Consider the following 22,861-nt stretch of genomic DNA (forward strand, 5'->3'; position numbering starts at 1 on the left):
GCCTATAACTTTAAACTCATTAAAGAAAGTCTAGCTTAATTTGGTGAGTGCTCTTAATGTTGTGTTTCTATAGTCGTTAAGCAACTGACTATTGAGTTCACACTGCCATGGTACACATGGTCTGATTCTGTGATATTGTTGTTGAGTCTTAAGATCTTACCTGGCAACCAATCAGACACAGGTATATTCTTGTCCTGTGAGCTCACAAGATGATTTATGTGAGATAGTCCTCGGAGAATTGCTGATTTTTACAAAAGGACACCTTTTCTGTATACCAACTTACACTGTGATGCTGGAGGCTGTAGTTGATATCCAGTTAATTGACACCACCCTACAGGATAGAGGTCAGGGGATTCACAGTCTACCCACTGATCATATTCTTCTTCCCATCCATCAAAATGTATCCTCAAGAGACGATGAATAATTCGAGTTACTGTGGCTACACATATTAATCGTGGCTCCATGAGATCTACTGCTTCTAATTTCATTCCTACACGAAATCCGTGATTTGGAACATCCTAACACGGAGAAGCAAAATATTAACACTGGTGAAAAGAAGAATGTATAACTCTACTAACACTAAGAAAGACAAAAGAGAAGTAACATAACCAATTAACAATTTAGACCAAAAAAATCCCAAATAATTAATTATTGAAACATATGAAGGTGAAGCATATAAGAACTAGTTAGGAAATGTATTCATTCCTATTTTACTCAGATTAAAAATGATACAAAGTTTGGAAACAAGCTTCAATGCCTATGTAAAGGAAATATGTACATTGTTTTACTAATATATATTTGTTTACATTAATCTCCACTAAGAAATTCTAACATAAGGCAAAGACATTTTGATCAACAATGATTTGCATTTGTTAAGCATCAAAAAAAATCAACGTAAGTATTATGCTATCTTTTAAATTTACCTTATTAAATAGTTTTACTGGTGCTGCAATGGAGCCAGTTTCCCTGAGGTAGTCAAACCATTTAAAAGGAAGTTTTGTGTAACCTGAAAAAGATAACTGGTTTAACTAGGAGTTCACCTAAAATTAGTGTAATATTAAAATGCAGATACAAAGTAATTCAGTGCGCACTACAATCACAGGTGCTAATGCTGTACAGTACAATAGTTCCTCCCTGTTAGATGGATATTCTTCTTTTTCTAGGCAGAAACAGGTGCGCCCATTTATTCTAATGCCAAAGTAACTCTCCTCTCCTCAGTGTGTAAGAACTACAGACTTTTGCTTTTCAATCCTAGGCTTAGAACAGTCTAATATTTAATATTTTTTCAGCAGTATTTTTCTTTCTTTGTAAGAAAGAACACTGGCTGGGCAAATACTATTTTTATAGTCTTCTGTTTGGCTTTTCTCCTTCTTAAGAGAAAAATCCAAGGCTCAGCTATTGAAATTAGGAAAGTCACTGGTTAAGCCACATGAGCTATTTAAGGGTATGTAATCTTTTTAAAAGTCACATGGTAATCATTTTTATTTTTTAACTTTTTTTTGCCACACCGCTTGGCTTGTGGGATCTTACTTCCCCGACCAGGGATCGAACCAGGGCCTCGGCAGTGAAAGTCCCGAGTCCTAACCACTGGACCGCCAGGGAATTATTCCCTCATATGGTAATCTAAAGATGAAAACTTGCTTTCTGTCAAAGGCTAAAGTACCTATTTTTTTAAAAAGTTCATGGATGCAGTAGCTCTTTGAGCCTACATCAACATCTCAACAGGGCTTGAGAATACCAATTCTTATTATAAAATGTACACATGCTAAGGGAAAATTCTACACCAATGTAATTTATTAAAGCTACTTAGGATACAGTTCTTTATGTTTTCAGAGCACCCCCCAGCTCTTGTTATGTACGCATATGTTTATATATACATATACACACATACTATATTTTCATACAGCAAGAAATCTAGGGCTGTGGTAAATGTTGTAAACAGGTACCATGTAAAAGGAAAGCAAGGATGAAAACCCAGTGTATATATTAGGAAGAAGTACCTCTGGGTGGAGTAAGTTCAATCATGTTAATTTCACAGAAACCAACAGGGAAAATAGAAGGGGAGGTTGCATGGTAACAGAACCAGTCAGATCCATCGGCTGCTTCTGAGCCATCGATCCCAATCATCAGGAATCCATCAGCCAGCACCTTTTAAATTAACAGAATTCCAAGTATTTTAAATTAGGTACCCACAATGTTCACTGCAGCACTATTTACAATAGCCAGGACATGGAAGCAACCTAAATGTCCACTGACAGATGAATGGATAAAGAAGTTGTGGCACATATATACAATGGAATATTACTCAGCCATAAAAAGGAACAAAACTGAGTTATCTGTAGTGAGGTGGATGGACCCAGAGTCTGTCATACACAATGAAGTAAGTCAGAGAGAGGAAAACAAATACCGGATGCTAATGCACATATATGGAGAAAAAACGGTACTGATGAACCTAGTGGCAGGTCAGGAATAAAGATGCAGACGTAGAGGATGGACTTCAGGACATGGAGGTGGGGGGAAGGGGAAGCTGGGACGAAGTGAGAGAGTAGCACTGACATATATACACTACCAAAGGTAAAATGGATGGCTAGTGGGAGGCTGCTGCATAGCACAGGGAGATCAGCTCGATGCTTTGTGACCACCTAGAGGGGTGGGAGGCTCAAGAGGGCGGGGATATGGGGATATACGTATACATATAGCTGATTCACTTTGTTGTACAGCAGAAACACAACATTGTAAAGCAATTATACCCCAATAAAGATGTAAAAAAAAAAAAATTAGGTACCACTATTATAAAAATGATTCTTTAAGTCACATTCTAAAAGAAAGGAAAATCTATTACATAAAGATCTCTTAAAAGTGAAAAATGTTTCTTTATTTAATTAAATAACTGAAATTATAATGAAAAAAATCTGTGTAAGTTCTAGTGTGTACCAGAAATCACAGCATGGTTCCACAGAAGTGATTTCAGAGGTCTAGGGAAAACAGTACCTCTGCCAGTGGCCAAGGCTGTCTGCTGCTGTGGCACGTGAAAGTGGGCTGAGTGCTCTTCTACAATTTAACTATCTAGTCCCAGCTAAGCTTTAAATCCTACTCAGTAATAACTTTATTTCCTTCTGGTTTATCACGTAGAGAAGCTTTTCTAAACCTTTTCCACCTTCCTCAAGCTCCAACTTTACCTCTCTCATGCTCTGGATGATCGTGCTCCTCTATCACAGAAACTATGTGAGGGGCCTCACAGTCCATCCTTTGCACCTCAAATTGTTGTAAGTAGTAGTCCTTTCTTTGCCCCTCAAGACAAACTTCTCCATCTTGACCTATTGTCACTGGTACCTTGCTCCTAAAACACCATCTCTTATACTCTAATGTCTCCCAATTCCCATTACATTAAAAATATTTTATTTTGAAACAGTTCAAACTTACAGAAAAGATACAAGAATAATACAATGAATTCCTATATACTCTTCACCCAGAGACTCAATGCAAGTTATATACTATGTAACTCCTTGAAGTCTGACTTCTGTCCTGACCCTACTAAACTGCTAAATTCACCGATGACCTCCTAGTTTGTCAAATCCAGTGCCTTTTTTCCAACACTTCAGCCTCCCTTACAGTATTCCATACCAGTTGACTACTCAATTTTTTGAAACATTTTTTCCCATACTCTCATTACATTACAGTCTACTGGTCCATCTTCTCACCTCTGTGTTCATTCCTTCACATTATTTTGGTGGCCACCCTTTCACCTCCAACTCTTGTTTCTGATTTTAGCCCTTTTCTTTTGTTTTCATGATGGCATCCACTCTTCAATGGTTGACTTTTATGCCAACAATTTCTCAAGTTTTATCATGAGTTTGTCACCCTCCCAGTGTCTCAGTCCTGCATTTTACCTGCACGCTGAACATATTCTCTGAGAGTTAGTACAGGGCATCAAACCAACAACTTCCTTCTCCTGCTCCTTTCAAAGGCTATCAATCACTGGGTCCCCACAGCTCTCCCTAAACATTCAGTCCCTTTATCCTTGCCATTAACTAACTCTCTCCCCATTATGTTGTTTGATATCATTGCTTTCAGCCTGCCTCTATGGACCTCTCCCCTCTTACACAGTTAAACTTTCCTTTGGTATGACCTCTGTTCATTCCAGAAACCTTTACCAACTTCTCCTGTTCATAAAGAAAACTCAGACAGCCTGACCAAGCATTAAAGACTGCATAATCTAATTCCACATCATCTTTTTGTCTTTGCCTGCAGATTCCTTTCTCCTAGTTATTTCTACTATATTGGATATGTACACTAACTTTTTCTTCAACCTTAACAGCTCTAAGACCTCTGGAAAGGACTACCTCCACTCACATGGGATTCTTTTCTCCCTTTCTAAATACAGCTGACTGGATCAGGGGTTAGTATTCAACCTTCAGAGGACCAGGCCAAAGGCTGGGCTCAGTTGTTTAGATTCTCTCTCAGTAATTAGAATTAACAGACACAGAGATAGTAGTCAAGCCATCGGTTGGAGCTGGCACTGAAAGGTTGTGATACAGACAGGGACAGGGGCTACCATGTGCAGACTGAGTGAGCAGGACACCAACAGAGAAAGAGTGAAAGAAGAGTGGTGCAGACACAGAGCATAGGTGGAATAAAGAGGCCCCTGAGAGGTGGAGGATAACACTAAGTTTATGCCTTCCCAGGTCTCATCCCTGTGTCCTTGCCTGCCTGTGAGCGTGCCCACTGCAACCTTAGAGTAACTTTCCTAGAGCTCACTTGAGTGGGTTTCTGTTCCTCATAAACAAAAAGCCCGGTCCAGAATATTCAAAGCAACTTGTCTGATGTGTAATGTGTGCGAACCACTCTCCCTTTCCTAAACGTGGCCTGTACTTTCCACTCTTGATGCTTTTGTGCATATTCACTTTCCATGGCACGGTTTCCTCCTGCATCTCTGCTTGGCAGAGTTTCTCCCATCCTTCAAGACAAAGTTTTCAAATGTCCTCTCTTCCATAAAGCTTTCCCTGATTCCTCTGAGAAGATGTGACCTCTTCTTTATTTGAATTCCAACAGTACTTGCACCTTTCTTAAATCAGAGTTGATCTTGTATGTTAAACTTATTTTCATACATCTTATCTCGTTCTACAAGACTGTAAGCTTCTTAAAGTCCAAACCAAACCTAGCATGGCAAGAATTCATAAAGTATGTTCTGAGTGAAGCTGGGTATTTACTCGCTGGACACTTATTTTCCTTTCACACGGAGCATGGCGCTGGTTCTCAAACCTGGCTGATTTTCAGAAGTACCGAGAGAACTTTTTATTTTCTTTATTTTTTAAACAAATACAGATATCTGGGCAATAATTCTTGTGATTCTGATTGAGTAGGTCTGGAGTAGGTCATGGAAATCTATGTTTTAAATAGTACCAGGTGGTCTGGATCACTAGTCAGGTGAAGAAGAAGAACAAGGGTTTGGAGCCTGTGTGGTCTAGCTGTGTGACCTGAACACAAGTGTCTGGGACATGGCAGCCATCACAACTGTTTTTAATTCTTCTGGCTTAAGGCTTAAAACTGTGTTGAAATGCAAATCACAATTTAGTTACACCTTTATGTAAGCAGATTCTGGATCAGTGGTTCTTAACCTTGGTTGTACCTGAGAATCACCCGGGGACTTAAAAAAAAAAAACAAAAAACCAATGCTAGGGCCCCAAACCAGACTGATTAAATCAGAATGGGGGTGCAGGGTCAGGGAAGAGGCCTAGTCAATGGTATTTTTTTTGTTCCCCAGGAGATTCTGATGCCTACTGAGAATTGAGAACCACTCTTCTACATCTTTTTATAAAAACAGTTTCAGAAGAGAGAAAAAAAGAGAAAAGAAGAAGTAAAGTACTACTAAAAGGGAAAAAAAAAAAAGCACACAAAGGAAACGTAGGAAACTGAAGATAAACTTGGCCTTGTTACAAATTCTGTGTGGGACAAGCTTTGACCAGGAAGTAAGTTAAATAACTATTCCTCCTCTAACTTAAGGATATACTTCCATAAAATAAAGGTAGCAGACTCAAGATAACAATCTTGACAACAAGCTATATAAAAAGAAAAGCCCCTAAGAGAATTCAAATTTATTTTGCAATTACTAGTAACGTTCTCCCCCGTGAAGACGCAGATGCACACATTTTATGTCAAAATGAATATGTTAGGGGCCTCCTTCTCCTATTACCTTAAACCTAGCTCCTATAACTGCATTTCTATATTTTAAAACCTATTCTCTTACCTTTCTAATGGTCGCAACACATATTGTGGAAAGATTTAATGGGTCTATAGCTTCCAATTTCATTCCTTCCTTGAACCATTCCCCACTCTGGTCTACTTCTTTTACCTAAAGAATTACATGAAAGTACATCTACTGTCACAAGTGTTATCAGTTTAATAATTAAAATAATACCAAGTTGAAGAAGTTTACCAGATGAAAATACCAAGTGTCTTCTCCTACCTACCTAATATTATAACTCAAACTTCCATTAGGGAATAGAGAGAATTCAGGCAAATAGAATTGAAGAATAATTATAATCAACAGTTGTGACACATATGGATTACAAGGTCTTAATCCTTTTAGGTGAACATATGTAATTACGATTTCCATAATATCAGGAAAAAACCCCCAACCCTATTTCAAACCTAATTTACAAATGAGGGTTCTTATAAAAACTTCTTACCTTAGCAAATAAATGTGGTGGTGTATCAAAATGTCCATCCTGTTTCTTTGTAATATCTACAAGGAAAAGTTACATACTAATCTGTCAGCATTTGTGGGAAGACCAAAAACCACGTTTCTTTGAAGGTTTCAAACTCACAAGGTATGTATACTCTAAAACATGGCAAAAATACATGCCTTCTACATTTATGGTGAATAATATTCTTTAAAAGTCTTTCTCTCTTTAGAGTACATGTGCTGTTAAATACATTCAGCCAATCAGAATGCTGGAAATTCCCTAGTTAGGGAATTACAACTTTAGAAAGTACGTTTTAATGTGTTTAGTATTAAGCCTAACCACATTTAATTTCACTATTTCAACTAAAATTGAATGGAAAGGGAAAGGCTATCTTCAGTTCTTTCAAACAGGCTGGATAAAAAAGTGTAAGAAAACAAATGTAGTTGTGACCAAAAGTGCATTATTTTTTACTTGAGCACAAATGGAAGGAATATAAAGGAACTGTTAGGACATTAACATCCTGGTGTGAAACTTTCCTAATTAAGGTAGAATAAGCAGCCCCGGCAACTAGTTTTGATCTATGCTATTCTGCAGAGAAAAATAACCAAGTAGTACAATTTAGCCTCAATGATATTTTCCACAGGAGTTCTTGTGACAGGTGCTTACCAGATCTTTTGAATCGATGGCCTATGCTTCGAGACCAACCGATATGATGGATTAATGGGCTGTGCATATGGCACCAGAAGTCATCTGTTCTATCTTCACTCTCTTCATACACTAGTCTTAATCTTCCTCCAATTACACTTTCCACCACTGCCACTCGTGTTCGACACAAATGCCTCTTGTCAACCACTTCTACTCTCATGCAAGGTTTGAAAGGATACTGCATGCTCTCTGAAACCTTGAAACAAAAGCAGAACTGTTGGGAATTCACGACAAAGGTCTACAAATAATTTTAGTATTGTACTATAAAAATACCGAGCGCACTCGATAGTTAACATAGGTCATCTGACTCACTAATTGAAACAATTCCTTAAAAAACTTCGAAGGTATTCCATTTTTTAGAGTTCTCATTTGCCACTTCAGTCCTTTCTAAGATCCTGTCTTTACCTTTTGTGAGAAATCGGGAGGAAGTGTTTTGGCACCAGTAAGTCGTTTCACTAGAAAAGCTTTCCAGTTTGTATACTTATGCTGAATAGCTAAAACAAAAGAAATAACCAGTTACACTTTAGCAAAGAATAGAATTGCTTCATAAACTGTTTGTTAAAAAAAAAAAAAAATAACAAATTTCCCTGCAATTAAAGTTCTCAAGAAGAGTAACAAAAATAGGGAAAATAAGCATGTCTTACTAGCAAGTAAGTTACTTGAAACCAAAAAACATTATTTTAATTTCTATGTCACTTTAACGTTACTAAGTGTAAAACTGCATTAAAGTGCAAATACTCGATAGTAAGGGTAAAGAAGCTACTCACTTCTGGGAGGGACAAGAGGTTTTCCACTGGCTGCACACCAACCAACTGGATGGATATCAGAACCACATATATTGCACCAGAAGTCCAGACCAGAGTCATTTTCAAATCCTTCATATCTTAAAAGGGCATTGTAGCCTGAAACCAACAAAGCAATTGCCGCATAATAAGAAAACAAAATGAAATAAAACAGGATATGGTTGCTGGTAGCGGTTGTCAAATGTCAGTGAGCATCTGAAACAGATCCACATGCAGGGCTTGTGAACAGACAGATAGCTGGGCCTCACACCCCGGAGATCCAGATTCAGTAGATCTTGGGTGAGCCTGAGAATCTGCATTATAACACCTTCCCAGAGGCTGCTGTCACTAATGGTATAGATGAAACTTTGAGAACTATCTGAACAATGTAATTAGTTTAACTGTTTTCAGAGCATGGCCTACTCCTCTGAATATATTTCAACTTGACCCATAGTTTCTTAAATTCTAGAAAAGAAATTCTCAGTGAAAAGAGGGGTGGGAAAGTTCTATTAGAATGTGTAGTTTTGGAAATAAAGAAGACTGTGGTAAGTTAGTATAACCTTGTTAAGTCACAGAAATCCAGTTAAAGTACATTTCAAAGAAACTGCTTTATCCAAGTGATCAGGTGACCAAATTATTATTGGATAATTTGGATGTGGCTCCTTTAGGAGCCTAAACTTTTCTGTCTTGTTTATTTGGAAATAAGATTTGAAAATGCGAGGTAAAAAAGTTCAGTAAACACAAATAAAAGTATGTGAAATCACTTAAAATCTATATGTACTAAACAAATCGGAAGAATTATTTCCTGAAAAGAACAAATAGTATAGGATATATATTGTTTATAATTTAATAAACCTTGTATTGATAATAGATTAAGGTTTAATTTAAGGCCTTTAGTGGAATAAAAAAGGCCCAATAAACTTGTATTTCAGGCTGGGAGCTAAGTTCAGTCAGCATTTTCATGTGTTAATATTTATGATGAAAATTTATAGCATTAAACTTTTAGTTTTAAAATTCAATAATTCACAGAACAACTCATGACTTTGCTAACTGTTGCTGATTCTGGGTTCATGATCAATATCAGGCTCACTTCTAAAATGTCACTAAAGGGGCTTAAAATGAGATATAAGGTGCAATTAGATAAAACAGAAATGTAAAACCAGATGGAAGATAGAAATAATTCTTGGATATTAAATACATTGACCTTTAGAGCCATTTAAATGCAACTGATTTAAACATCAAGCAAAACAATATATACTGCTGTTTTCAATTAAGGTGTAGAGCATAATGCAAGCATTTAAAGAATGCTTATATAGCTGGGGAAATGTTTCAAGGAAAAGGCGGGAACTGAACTGGGTTAAATACGGTAAGTGAGAGAGTGAGTGAGTAAAGGCATGGAGGTGACACAGAACATGCTGTATGAGAGAGGAGGAAAACTAATCTCACAAGAACAGATCATTTATGTTGGGGAACAATAAAAAATCTGGTCAGTGGCGTATGGTGAAACTCATCAATAGCTGTAAATGCTGACCATCCTGATCCTTTAAGGACAAAGAAGCCATTAAAGACAGAAAGATGGAATTGAGATCATTTTTAGGTAAATTAAGTCTATCAGCAGTACATAGGGAGCAATACGCAGGGTGTATGGGGGAGAATGGCTGGAGATAAGCCTAGAAAGAGTAGGAGGAGTAAGACACCTCTTCCAGTGATCTCAGGACAACTTTTATCATCTGAGCGGCTGCTCCCCCTCTGAAGCACTAGTGTCCTACTGCACCACTCACTAAGCACCTTGTGTTAAAATGTATTCAATATTTAGCAGATGTGAGCTCGCTGAAAAAAAACACATCTTATACGTTTGCATGTCACCTGCCCACGGTGTCTAACACCGCAGACACCTAATGCATTTACTTCATGAGCAACAATGTAATAAGGAAGGGGTGGGAATGAAGAAAAAGGTAGTACCCAAAATAGATGAAATTTTCATCACTAGTTTACTTCTCATATTATGGACCATATCACTTTTTTTTAGTACTTCGACTTTTTTGTTACTTTCCAAAGCATCTCCCTCTATCAGGGGCTGGTAAACTATATATGGCCCACAGATCTGGCCTACTGCCTGATGTTTTTTAGTTTGCCATCTAAGAATGGTTTTTACATTTTTAAATAGCTGAAAAAAAAATCAGAGGTAAAATAATATTTTATGACACATAACAATAAATAAAGTTTTACTGGAACACAGTCATGCCTATTCATTTACGTACTGCTTCGGCTGCCTCTATGTTATGATGGTAGAGTTAAATGGTTATGACAGAGACTGCATTGCTCACAAAGCTGAAAATATTTACTGTCTGGTCTTTTACAGAAAAAAATTTGCTAACCTCTGCCCTACATCATACTTATCTGGCAATACTTGAAAATTTACAAATATGCTTTCTCATAAGTTACAAATATAATTGACATTTTTAAAGTAAATTATTACACATGCTTTTCACCTGCTAATTTTACAATCCCAGCAATCCAGAAGACTTTGGTAGGTAGGCTGCAGTCTGTATTGGGAACTTCTACTCTCACATTTTCTGAGATATCACCCCAGCAGGTCCCCATAGGTGCCTGTCATATAAAAATTATTAAATTATCATCTTATTAAATAAAGCCTAAAACACATCATTCAAAATTAAGCACTACTCTCAATCATGGAAACATTAAACTAAAAATACCGTTTAATTCATTCATTTTTCTCTAAAAATATAATTGTTATTCCCTGTGTCACAGAATTCTATTTGGAAAAAGCCGATGTCAGGGACAAGCTCAAGATGAAGAGAATTCACATATATTAGAATAGATCCATGTCGAGTTCAAAATTCAAAACTGCCCTAAAACAAGACTTGAGCAGCAATTTTTGTAAAATCCAAATTACAAACTTGATAGTAGGTTTCAAAGGAAAAAGCTGATTTAAGAAATTCATTATTTTTAATATGAACTGAATGAATGTACTTTACCTTAACCTCTAATTTTAAAAGATCTGGTCAAAGAGCAGAAAGAAAGATAATTCCAATCAGCAATGTGGTTTCAGAAACGTAGAGAAACAAAACTTAGTTATCTATATTTTCAACTTCAGTTAAATTCATAGAATAGAAATATAGTCTGTTACAACTGACCTGTGGCAAAAGCACCAGATAAAGTTATTAAAAAGGTGGAGTGGAAGAGTTTTTGGAGAATCGTACCATGGTAAATTGTTAAATAATTTATTATTTCAAAATTTCTCATGCAGGAATTAACATAAACAAAGAGAAAACTTTCAGTGTTAGATCTGGTAATCAATAGCCTCCACGCAAATAGTTAAGATGGGGACTCAGAAAACCTATTAAATGAATACCATGAAGGGATTTTCCAAAACTTAGTATGTTTCCAAATTACAATTTCCATTATATTTTAATCCTTAAATTTGAGGCAGTTTACAACTATTTGGAATTTAGCAATGGTTAACTAAACCAAATAAATGAATATAGGAATTTAAATGCTGATACTACCAAACAGTTTCTGAGGTCCTTGATAATCAGCTCCTCGTTAAATACAATTTAGAACCTTGATCACAGAAAAAAGGATTAGGTAAGGTTATAAAAGACCTGATAATATGAACAAATCAGGAAAAGACAAAATAGCTTCAAAGCTGAAAGATGACTAAACAAAGATATCCAAGAGTCACACAAACTAGTCCATCTGAACACTGGGCAAATGTCTTCCATGCAAGGCTGCTCATACTTGGGTGGATGCTAACCCAACAGGATTAGCTTAAAACAGCACTCAACCCTTATGCTCTCAATAGTTTAAGGAACTTCTGAAGGAGAGGAAGATAATGTCAAACAACACTGAACTAGGATAAGTCTAGAAACCAAACACAGAATCAACTTACGGCTATTTTTTAAAGTAGCAAGCAATGAATATACTTCAATCACTTGGAGACAGTGGCCTATCTCAACTATTTGTAATTCTGGAAGGATACACATAACTATCTTCCCGAGCTGTGCAAAAAAATAATACATCTATTATGACTACCTCTTTCTGCTTTTTTTAAATTGAAAGAATGGACTCTTCAGGTTCTGCTACCTCCCCCTATATCATTCTAGACTGTAGGGCCATCCCTATTGCCAGCAGATATGATTAGAAAAGGAGAGGCTGGAAAGAAGATAGGTAACAGATTAAGCTACCATATATTAACACAAAGACCATGTATTAATTTCTGTGAGGATGAACCAATTAGAGCAGACAGATGCAGTGAAATGTATGCATTAAATTAAGGTGGGATATCCATTCCTCTTTGTTTGGCTGCCAAATCTTGTGGAATGGGCTTTATTTTTCACTGAGAAGGAAGAAGCATGGGTATGCTGACAAGTTGTGTGTTAGGTGGGCACACCGTTAAATGAATTTGCCATACAGGACTGACTCCCTTTTGAGCTAGATGTGACAATGTCATACTGACTTTTTTTTTTAAGTCTTAACAATTGTTTGGAGAAAATAACTTCTGGTCACATTTTACTAAAGAGAATGTGTCAATATGCTCACTTAGAAAATAAAGTTAATGCTCACTTTAGTGGGGTATGTTATGTTTTTGCTCCCTACAGTCTGGATTGGTATAGGAGAAAGTAGCAGAAAGTGACATTTGTTCTTGCCTGTAAGGTTGTGGTTCTGCTAGGCCCTCTTAAACCAATCCATATGGTTCACTCTAAGAAAAAAAATGAAGAAACAAAAACGAGCACCATAGTCATTGCATAGTATGTGCTCAATGTGTTGAAATAATAAAGTCATTTCATAGATATATCTGCCCTTTTGTTTAAAATGAATACTCTTAAGTGTGGAAGACTAAATGACCCAGGGCTTGAGAGCCATCTTCATCCAAGTCATCTGTCTTCTCTTGCTGGCAGGAGGGATACCTCTGAAAGTCTGGATTGGCATAGCATGAACTAGCAGAACCATAATTTACAGGTAACAACAAATTTACCTTCCAGACTCAGGACGAGAGGTCCACCTCAGGTTCCTCCCAAACCAAGAAGATCTGCTTCACCACTTCCTGCTCCAGGGCCACTCGTGAGGGCTATCTGGGAGCGACTCTCCTTCCCTGCAAGGTACGCTGTCATCAGGTCCTGCAGGACATGGCCAAATCCAAATGTTGAGGGCTCCCCAACACAAATATATGATAACCTCCACCTGACTGTCTATCTGTAAGAAAGTAATTGGGTGGGATTCTTACTTTTCTGTGCTTTAAGAATATTCCCAGATAGTCCAACAGCTCAGATGGCTAGTATTTAGACTCTCGGAGGGCTGACACACTGTACATGTGATGCTTTATGGGAGAAATACAGATTTCCCTCCACAGAGCTGACAACCTACAACTTTTGATAATCACAATCTTCAGCAGTGACAAAGAATTTAAGTGGGCAGAAGTTAGCCTTCAAGTTGCACATAGGTAACTATTATTGATCCTAATAATGATATGGCAAATATACAAAAAGCCACCATTAAAATACTTTGACTAATAGGCATTATGATGACTAAAATGAACCTAGTAGAGAAAGATAGACTATTATTTGGCCAAAAAGGGGAGAAAACATTATAGGAAATTAACTAGAAAGAAATTAGAACTCCTAAGTATTATTTGCTAGAACTGATAGGAAGTAGAAACAGAAAAAATAATTGATCCCTCTTTCCCCAGAAAGTCCACTCACCTTTTGATTTGATAACACAATCTATTGGGTTGGCCAAAAAGTGCGTTCAGTTTTTCCGTAAGCTGGCTCTAGTAGCCCTTAGTTGTCTTTAACTTCATTTGAAACAATTTTGTTAGACTGTATTGTGACAGCTGTCATATCAGTGTGCACTTAAAAAAAAAAAAACTTATCAAAACTGGTGAATTTCTGTGTAGCCATTTTAATATTGAAGATGGAAGAAAAAAAGCAAAATTTTCAGCGTTATCATGCTTTATTATTTCAAGAAAGGTAAAAATGCAACTAAAACGCAAAAAAAGATTTGTGCAGTGTATGGAGAAGGTGCTGTGACTGATGGAACGTGTCAGTGGTTTGTGAAGTTTTGTGCTGGAGACTTCTTGCTGGATGATGCTCCACAGTCAGGTAGACCAGTTGAAGTTGAGAGCGATCAAATTGAGACATTAATTGAGAACAATTAACACTATACCACGCGGGAGATGGCCAACATACTCAAAATATCCCAATCAAGCACTGAAAATCATTTGCACCAGCCTGGTTATGTTAATCGCTTTGGTGTTTGGGTTCCATGTAAGTTAAGTGAAAAAAACCTTCTTAACCGTATTTCTGCATGGGATTCTCTACTGAAACGTAATGAAAACGTTCCATTTTTAAAACAAATTGTGACGGGTGATGAAAAGTGGATAGTGTACAATAATGTGGAATGGAAGAGATCATGGGACAAGCGAAATGAACCACCACCAACCACACCAAAGGCCGGTCTTCAACCAAAGAAGGTGATGCCGTGTACATGGTGGGAACGGAAGGGAGTCCTCTATTATGAGCTCCTTCCGGAAAGCCAAAAGATTAATTCCAACAAGGACTGCTCCCAATTAGACCAACTGGAAGCAGCACTTTGCATCGGCAAAGCATCCGGAATTAGTCAACAGAAAATGCATAATCTTCCATCAGGATAATAGAAGACCACGTGTTTCTTTGATGACCAGGCACAAACTGTTCCAGCTTGGCTGGGAAGTTCTGATTCATCCGCCGTATTCACCAGACACTGCACCTTTGGATTTCTACTTACTTCGGTCTTTACAAAATTCTCTTAATGGAAATAATTTCAATTCCCTGGAAGACTAAAAGGTACCTGGAATAGTTCTTTGCTCAAAAAGATAAAGCTCTGGGAAGATGGAATTATGAAGCTGCCTGAAAAAATGGCAGAAGGTAGTGGAACAAAAGAGTGAATATGTTGTTCAATAAAGTTCTTGGTGAAAATGAAAAATGTGTATTCTTATTTTTACTTAAAAACCGAAGGAACTTTTTGGCCATCCCAATACGTTTTGGGGTGGTGGTAGCAGGGGGATAGGGAGTACAAGGCAAGTTCAAAAGTAAAACGGGATGTTTGGGGTGAAAGCAAGATTAAGAATGAGGGAATGCTAGTGTATGTAAAAAGAGACAGGAAGCAGTGGTTACTAATTTGAAAGGCATAAACAGCCCATAATTTAAAAAAACATATCAAATGAAAATAATCTAGATTATTTAGGCCTTCCTTAAAACAGGTGATTTTTATTATATCAGAGTCCCCTGCTTTCCTGCAGAGAATCTATTTTGTGGCAACACTCATAATAGCTAAACTGGATGGAGTACTAACAAGTACCAGAAACTAATTTAAGTCTTATTTCCATTAGAAAGAAGTTTTGCAATCTAGGATGACATACTGAAGATTCTAACTATAGTTAAAATGGATGTGAAATCACATTTATTTTCAATTTTCAATGGAGTTACGTATGCATGGTTAAGGCTAGGGAAAAAAACAAAGAATAATTTTATTTGAAAGAGATTATTTTAGTAATAAATACACATCTGAGAAATAAATAATGAGTTTTACTATAAGCTACTGTTACCGCACATACACAAACAAAAAGGTTTCTGTTTTTGTCCTTAAAATCCAAAACTATACTTGTAATATGTGTTGCAAAGAAATATGGATAACCTTATCCCCTTCAAAATAGCTGGCATACAGGTCTGGTACCAAAGAGAGGATTAGAAAACATCATGTAGGGCTTCCCTGGTGGCGCAGTGGTTGAGAGTCCACCTGCTGATACAGGGGACACAGGTTTGTGCCCTGGTCCAGGAGGATCCCACATGCCGCGGAGCGGCTGGGCCCTTGAGCCGTGGCTGCTGAGCCTGCGCGTCCGGAGCCTGTGCTCCACAACGGGAGAGGCCACAACAGTGAGAGGCCCGCGTACCGCAAAAAAAAAAACAAAAACAGAAAACATCATGTAAGCAATACAAGGTGATATCTGTGGAGAAAGGATGAAATAGTATAGTAAACGCAGCTTTAAAGTTATGACACGCACGTGTGCAAAGGACCTTTTTAAAAAATACCTAAGTACAACTATTTTCAAGGGAGAAGAAAGTAGGATGATTACATTTCTGGTTTGGCAATGACAGTATCAACAAGACACCGGAGTATATAGTCCAGGTACCAAACAAAAGAAATCTGAAGTCTGTAAATACATAACTAAAGGAATATGATTTTAGCTTTTTATGATTCACGTACTTTTGATATTAGCACATTTTGGCCTGTGCTGTAATGCTTAGGAAAGACATATTCTACTTGATTTTTTTTTGGCCACGCCATGTGGCTTGTGGGATCTGAGCTCTCTGACCAGGGATTGAACCCGGGCCAAGGCAGTGAAAGCCCGGAATTCTAATCACTAGGCCACCATGGAACTCTCTGTACTTGATTTTATAAGGCAAATAATGGGGAACAGGAGTGCTTCTATTTAAAAGACTATAATATTAAAAAAATTAAGAATGCTTTAAAGCTAAATGTTCTGCATACACAGAACAACTCTCTTGGGTTCAAACATAAATTGTCAATAGGAGAAAATAGTCTGTGAATTTCATTAACGTGGAGTACCTAACTGGCATGTGATACTGCAGTAGTATTTTGGAGATTGTTCCACAGTTAGTAAAGATAAGGCTAAAAGGTGCTTTTAGAAGCTGTGAAATAAAAAAATGTATGTATTAGTCTCTGGCCCTGCTCCTGGCACAGAGGTCTTAACAGCCTTCGTAATTATCTAAGTGATAAGAGTACTAGAGGTATCTTTTCTTTTAATATTTGATCTTTGACCCTAATTCCAAGACATAGACCTCCTAAATCCTTTGGAATTTCTTGGGTGATAAGAGTGTCTTTTGTTCTAATGAGGCAACTCTTTGTGGGCCCCTAGATAGCTTCAGGATGGGAGCTGGTCACCACATAGATCAAACTATGATTAGAAGCTTGGAACTTTCAGCCCCATCACCCATCCTCCAGGAAAGGGAGAGGGGTTAGAGACTGAGTTAATGACCTATTATGCCTATGTGATGAAGCCTCCATAAAAATCCCAATACACAGGATTTGGAGAGCTTCTGGGTTGGTGGATAAGTAAAGGTGCCAGGAGAGTGGTGCACCTCAGAGGGTATGGAAATTATGCCCCTTCTCATATACCTTGCCCTACACATCTCTTCATCTGACTGTTCATCTCTTTTATTATATCCTTAATAATGAAACAGTAAATCTAAGTGTTTCCCTGAATTCTGTGAGCCATTCTAGCAAATTATCAAACCCAAGGAAGGAGCATGGGAACTCTGATTTACAGCTATCTGTCAGAAGTAGAGGTGACAATGTGGGATTTGCAACTGGTGTCTGAAGTAGGGGCAGTCTTGTGGGACTGAGTCCGTAGGTGTGGGATCTGATGCTAACTCCCGACAGACAGTGTCAGAATTGAACTAAACTGTAGGACACCCAAGCTGGTGTCAGAGAAATGCTTGATATGAGGAAACCCACACAGCTGGTATCAGCAGCACTGTGTGGTCGAGTTGTGTAAGTAAAGGGGGAGCACAGGAGGGTTTTCCTATAGGGGCTTAATTCAAAACTATGTTAAAACCCGAACAAATAAGAAAAACTGTGTGAGAAAAAGCAGGTTAAAGCCCAAAGTTGAAAATTTCAATCCAGCTACTGAAAAACGTAGCAAGAGTTTCTTCATTTATAATAAGAGATGGAGTAGATGAGCTAGATGATTTTTAAGATAACTTACAGCTTTGTGACCATATGATTTAGGATTAATTAAAAATGATATTACTTAACACCTGAAACCAACACAAAATTGTAAATAAACTATACTCCAATAAAAATTTTTTTAAAAATGGTATTAACCTAATTCAGTGGTTTCCAACCTCAGAGACTGCCAAAGAAGGGAAAGCCAAGGGTCAGGGGCCAAGGCTCCAGCCACACCACCCTACTCTTGCCAGACCAATCAGTATAACTTCCCCTTATGCTAGCTATGTTTATTAGGGAAAGCGGGAATCGTAATGCTTTAAAAAAAAAAAGTCTGAAAACTACCACCTAGATGAAATGAAAGTTGCATCAGATATACAGCAATCATAATATACAGGTTTCTAAGTAGATATATTTAATGACAACTGGGCTCCATTTACACTGATAATTATAAAAAATGTCAAACACTGTTGTAATTGAGTGATTAAGTATAAACCATTATGCACAATTACAGCAATATTCAAAGAGAATATTGTCCTATGATATACTTTGCAGAAACTTCCCAGAAATTTAAAGACAGACCATGGAAAAGAGGAATTCTACTGAAATTCTATGGTTTAAGAACTAATCACTATCATTTTTAAGTGCTGGAAAATATATTTACCTGGGGTCCCTACTGCAAGAGGTTGAGTTACCTTAAAGAAGCAAGGCAGTCAAAGCTGTGACACCACCCCCACCCCCAAATCCTGGTTCAACCAGAACAGCTCTGTTTCCATGTACACACTGAATTTTTGTTTGTTTGTTTTTGGCGGTGCCACTGCCTTGCAAGCCGCGTGATCTAAGTTCCCCAACCAGGGATGGAACCTGGGTCCCAGCACTGAAAGCACCGGACTGCTAGGGAATTCCCAGATTGAATGTGTTAAAAACTTATGCTTGAAAAATGAATCCCCTAGGCTTCCCTGGTGGTGCAGTGGTTGAGGGTCCGCCTGCCGATGCAGGGGACAGGGGTTCGCGCCCCGGTCCGGGAAGATCGCACATGCCGCGGAGCGGCTGGGCCCGTGAGCCATGGCCGCTGAGCCTGCGCGTCCGGAGCCTGTGCTCCGTTGAAAAAAGAATCCCCTAGGAGCAGGGAAAGGCTCCCAACCTGCGCTCAAGTTGGAGACAACGCAGGTGTAGAGTGTGGAGGAAGAGGCCCCACAGATGAACCAGTGTTAGAGCAGGCATCAAGTGTTAGAAGATTAGAAGACTGATGATTCAAGGCAGGACCTTGTGCTTGCAGCTGCTCCTGGCAATAGGTTTTCTAAAGCTAAAGCCAGTAATTCTCCTTGGAGACCCCAAAAACTATCTAAGGGGGAGAACCATGAAGAGTCAACTCTAAAGGACAAAAATCAAGTATAGCACAAAGTCTGACCTCCTAAACCAAATGACTTCAAATAAAAATGCTCGTTAAGGCAACAAAGCAAACTCATTTTGTACTAAAATATATTAAGACATTAGCAGTATAAAATGTTTCCTATTTGGTAAGGAGAAGGCAGTAAAGGAAGATGAGTGGAGCAGGAAGGCACTGGATGACAGATACCTTGCTTCTGAACGAGAAACAGGAGGTCCCACAGTATCATTATTAATCATACAGCTAAGGCTACCTGCTCTATTCTATATGATAGAATACTTTAATCTTAAAAAAGCAAAGTCAAAAAAAATCTGTTTCATTATAATAGAGATTTTCTTGCAAAGAACTTTAACATAGTATTACTATTCAAAGATACGGACATGAAATAAAATATTATACGTTTGGGACTTTGAAATGCTATTTTAAAAAATATCCTGACTACTTATATAAAATAGCTGAACATGGCTTATGATATTAAAACCTAAAAAAACAAAATATTAAAATAAAGATAGGGAAAGAGATAAAGGATACTCAGAAGGAGACAACAGACAAATGTCCCAGGAATCTGGGATGAAAGAGTTATTATAACTGAGAACTTAATCTAATTCTTATCTTCTTAGTGCCAAAAAGAACTATCTCAAGACAGGAGAGTTAAAGACTTGCTTTGTAATTCTCATGAAAGCTGCTGTTGCCATGTATTTAACGTATCTCATAAACGTGACACTACTATCAACACTACAGTAAAATATATCAGCTACTGGATACTAAGGTAAAGTATCTAAGATTCCACTTAGGCTGATTCAGATGGTCAGCATGCCACCGACCAAGGGCTTAACACCTGGACTTTTAAGAAAGAAAACTTAGCAAATGAATGAATTTGGCTTTAATTCATATTTCTACCACTGAATTAATATGTTTGGCCTTGATCAACATCCTTTATTGGACACGAATGAATTAAAATTCATTGGATTTCCACAGCAAGAACTCAAGCTCAGTTTTGTTCACATGCTATTATTTAACAGTAAACCCCTAAGTTAACAACAATATGTTAAGTGTACACAAAATTTCATTCATTAACTTTCTAAATTCTCTTTCCTTCTTATACATGGTCAGTAGCAGATAGAACCTTTAAATATAAATTAAGCTTACAGTAAGGTTAAAAAAAGTATTGAAGAGAATCAGATAACTGAATCAAAAGGAATGAAATCAAAAGGAAAGAATTTATCATTAGATACATTTTAAACATAACTCTCAATTACTCCAGATGTTCTGTGACACTACTTGTTAAAAAGAACATCTCCCAACAGATCATTTCAGCCCACGATACTGTATTACTAATAGTTCCTTCTTTGTTCTTGTGATTTTACATTTGAGACAAAACAAAACTGGAAGATCTTTCCTTTTCTGAATTATTAGGTCAAATCACAAAAATTTAGGTAACATATACAATGCACGTTTTCTATGAGGTTGAACCATATGACTTTGCCAATATACAACTATTTCTGATACACAAAACCAGCAATTTTATATGGTTCAACTTAATACGAAAATTGGATGAGACTAGTGGCTTTCCCCGTTTGAAACAATTTCAACTTGCAATGTCTTTATAGGAAACTTTTACTTATAAAACTTAGAGAAGTTATGTAACTATTCATAGTACAATAATTAATAAAAAAAAGAAACATTTCCATTACAACGTATAAAATAAAGACCTTCTAAGGATAAGATGATTAAATGCCATTGTGCCTTCAGATTTAAACAATGACTAAGCATTTCAACATAAGCTGAGAAATTCCATACTCACATGTTTAAAGCAGGTAACTGGAGCTGCTATAAAGCTATTGCTACTGATGTAGTTACCCCAGCTGAAACCTTCCATGGAGACTGCTACTGAAATAAAATAAATTTAGATATATTACAGTTCTCAAATTTGTAAGAAGGCTATTATTTTAAAATGTGAAATGACATAAATTTATCACCTCTGAAGAAAGTTTCTTCTATAAAGACAGAACTTCTCTAAATAAACATGAACTTTAGCATATATCATATTTGCAAACAAATAGCAGTTTAACTCTTCTATATACAACATATGCTCCTTGGGAAGTGAGGCAAGAGCTCTCCAGTTATAAGAAACAAAGAACAGCGGAGAGCAGATACCTTCAGGATAACAAATGCCGTTCTGGCTGCTCTTGTGTTTTATTCCCACGCAGCTGTTACCGTGCACTTCAATGAAATTTCTATCCAGTATCCACCACCTAATAGCACCATAACTTGTGAACACTATTCTATTCTAGAATAATTTACTGAAACCAAAACCACTACCAGGAAGCCCAGTGTCATAATGTGCAAATACAGTACACAAATAGCTTAGTTAACAGAATCCAAAATTAAAATGTTATTAATTAAAACTAGATGAATCAGTACCAAATATTTCACCTCCACTACATTCACCCATATTACCTGATTTAGTCTTTGCTTGATTTTGCAAGGTAGCTTGATACTGAGCATATGCAGCTAGTTTAGCAACTAAAGGTTGTTTCTGAAGAACTTTTGCTTTCTTTGTTGGAGGCTTACCCTAAAACAAGAAGAGTTAAGTAAATAGGATTCTTTCTCATCCTCCCACCCCCAAATCTGAAAACTAACTCGATTGCATACTACTCATTCTGCTTAAGTAAACATCGAGGGTTTAGAAAATTATTAAAGCAGAGGAAACATACAAGGAATTTTAACATGAGAAATGTTTTCTGGAGTTCTGCTACAATGTAGATACGTAATATGGGTAGCAGAGCTGGCACAGACTAAAATAGCAATATGCAAATTAATATGTTAATAAAAAATTATATCCCATAAGATGTTAAAATATAGGCTGTGGTGGATAATTCATTCCTTCTTGTACTAGATAAAACCAGTGGTTATTCACTCATGCAGGTTGCCAAGCATTGCTATTCATATAAGAAAAGATAACTTAATGTTTAAAGAGCAAGTGACTGAGGTTTATACCTTTAGCGCTAACGCAAAAGATCAATGACAAAATGATCATGGGCCAAATTCAGTGTGACAAACTGCCATCCATTTGGGTACAGACCATTGCTCAGGATCTTTGGGTACTGTCTATCTGAAATATAGAAATACATCTAAGTGATGTATTTCCTTGATCTGGGGAATTTAAATAATCCTCTCAGCGCTATGTAATGATCACAATAAGGTAAAGAAGAATATGAAAAATGTGATCATTCAAATAAAATATATTACAAATATCAGTTACGTGATGCCTTTAAAAAGTAGTTTATATGCTACAATAGTAATAACTTAGTCAAATGGTCAAATCTCCAGTCATTTTGTAGGCACTGACGTGCATTTACAGAAAGATGATTTGCCTTTTGTATTATGAATTTTTCCAAAAAGTTAGTTGGATTAACCAAATACACTTGGTCAAGGTATCAAATGGGTTACAATCAAAAATACAAACCAAAGATGATGGAAAAATAAAACCAAAGGGTAAATCATTCCCCCTCCCAACACTGAAAGTTTCTACTTTGATGTTAACTCCA

At 37.2% G+C, this 22,861-nt stretch overlaps 1 protein-coding gene across 8 annotated transcripts in view; it reads right to left on the bottom strand.

Moving 5' to 3' along the window:
• MBTD1 (mbt domain containing 1) overlaps positions 1–22,861 on the bottom strand; it is a 67,853-nt gene that overhangs the window by 13,179 nt on the left and 31,813 nt on the right. For 6 of the 8 annotated variants that reach the window (XM_059996841.1, XM_059996842.1, XM_059996836.1 and 3 more), the window contains 11 exons: positions 21,771–21,885; positions 21,115–21,200; positions 10,666–10,783; positions 8,159–8,293; positions 7,797–7,885; positions 7,353–7,587; positions 6,690–6,745; positions 6,248–6,352; positions 2,001–2,148; positions 924–1,006; positions 284–518 (listed from right to left, as the gene is read on the bottom strand). In XM_059996841.1, the coding sequence (XP_059852824.1) occupies positions 284–518; positions 924–1,006; positions 2,001–2,148; positions 6,248–6,352; positions 6,690–6,745; positions 7,353–7,587; positions 7,797–7,885; positions 8,159–8,293; positions 10,666–10,783; positions 21,115–21,200; positions 21,771–21,885 (1,405 nt within the window). The remainder of the gene's footprint in view (positions 1–283; positions 519–923; positions 1,007–2,000; positions 2,149–6,247; positions 6,353–6,689; positions 6,746–7,352; positions 7,588–7,796; positions 7,886–8,158; positions 8,294–10,665; positions 10,784–21,114; positions 21,201–21,770; positions 21,886–22,861) is intronic. The other 2 variants (XM_059996837.1, XM_059996835.1) reach the window with 1 other exon arrangement.

This window comes from Delphinus delphis, chromosome 19 (genome assembly GCF_949987515.2).
Source record: "Delphinus delphis chromosome 19, mDelDel1.2, whole genome shotgun sequence".
In the NCBI taxonomy this organism is placed as follows: Eukaryota; Metazoa; Chordata; class Mammalia; order Artiodactyla; family Delphinidae; genus Delphinus; species Delphinus delphis.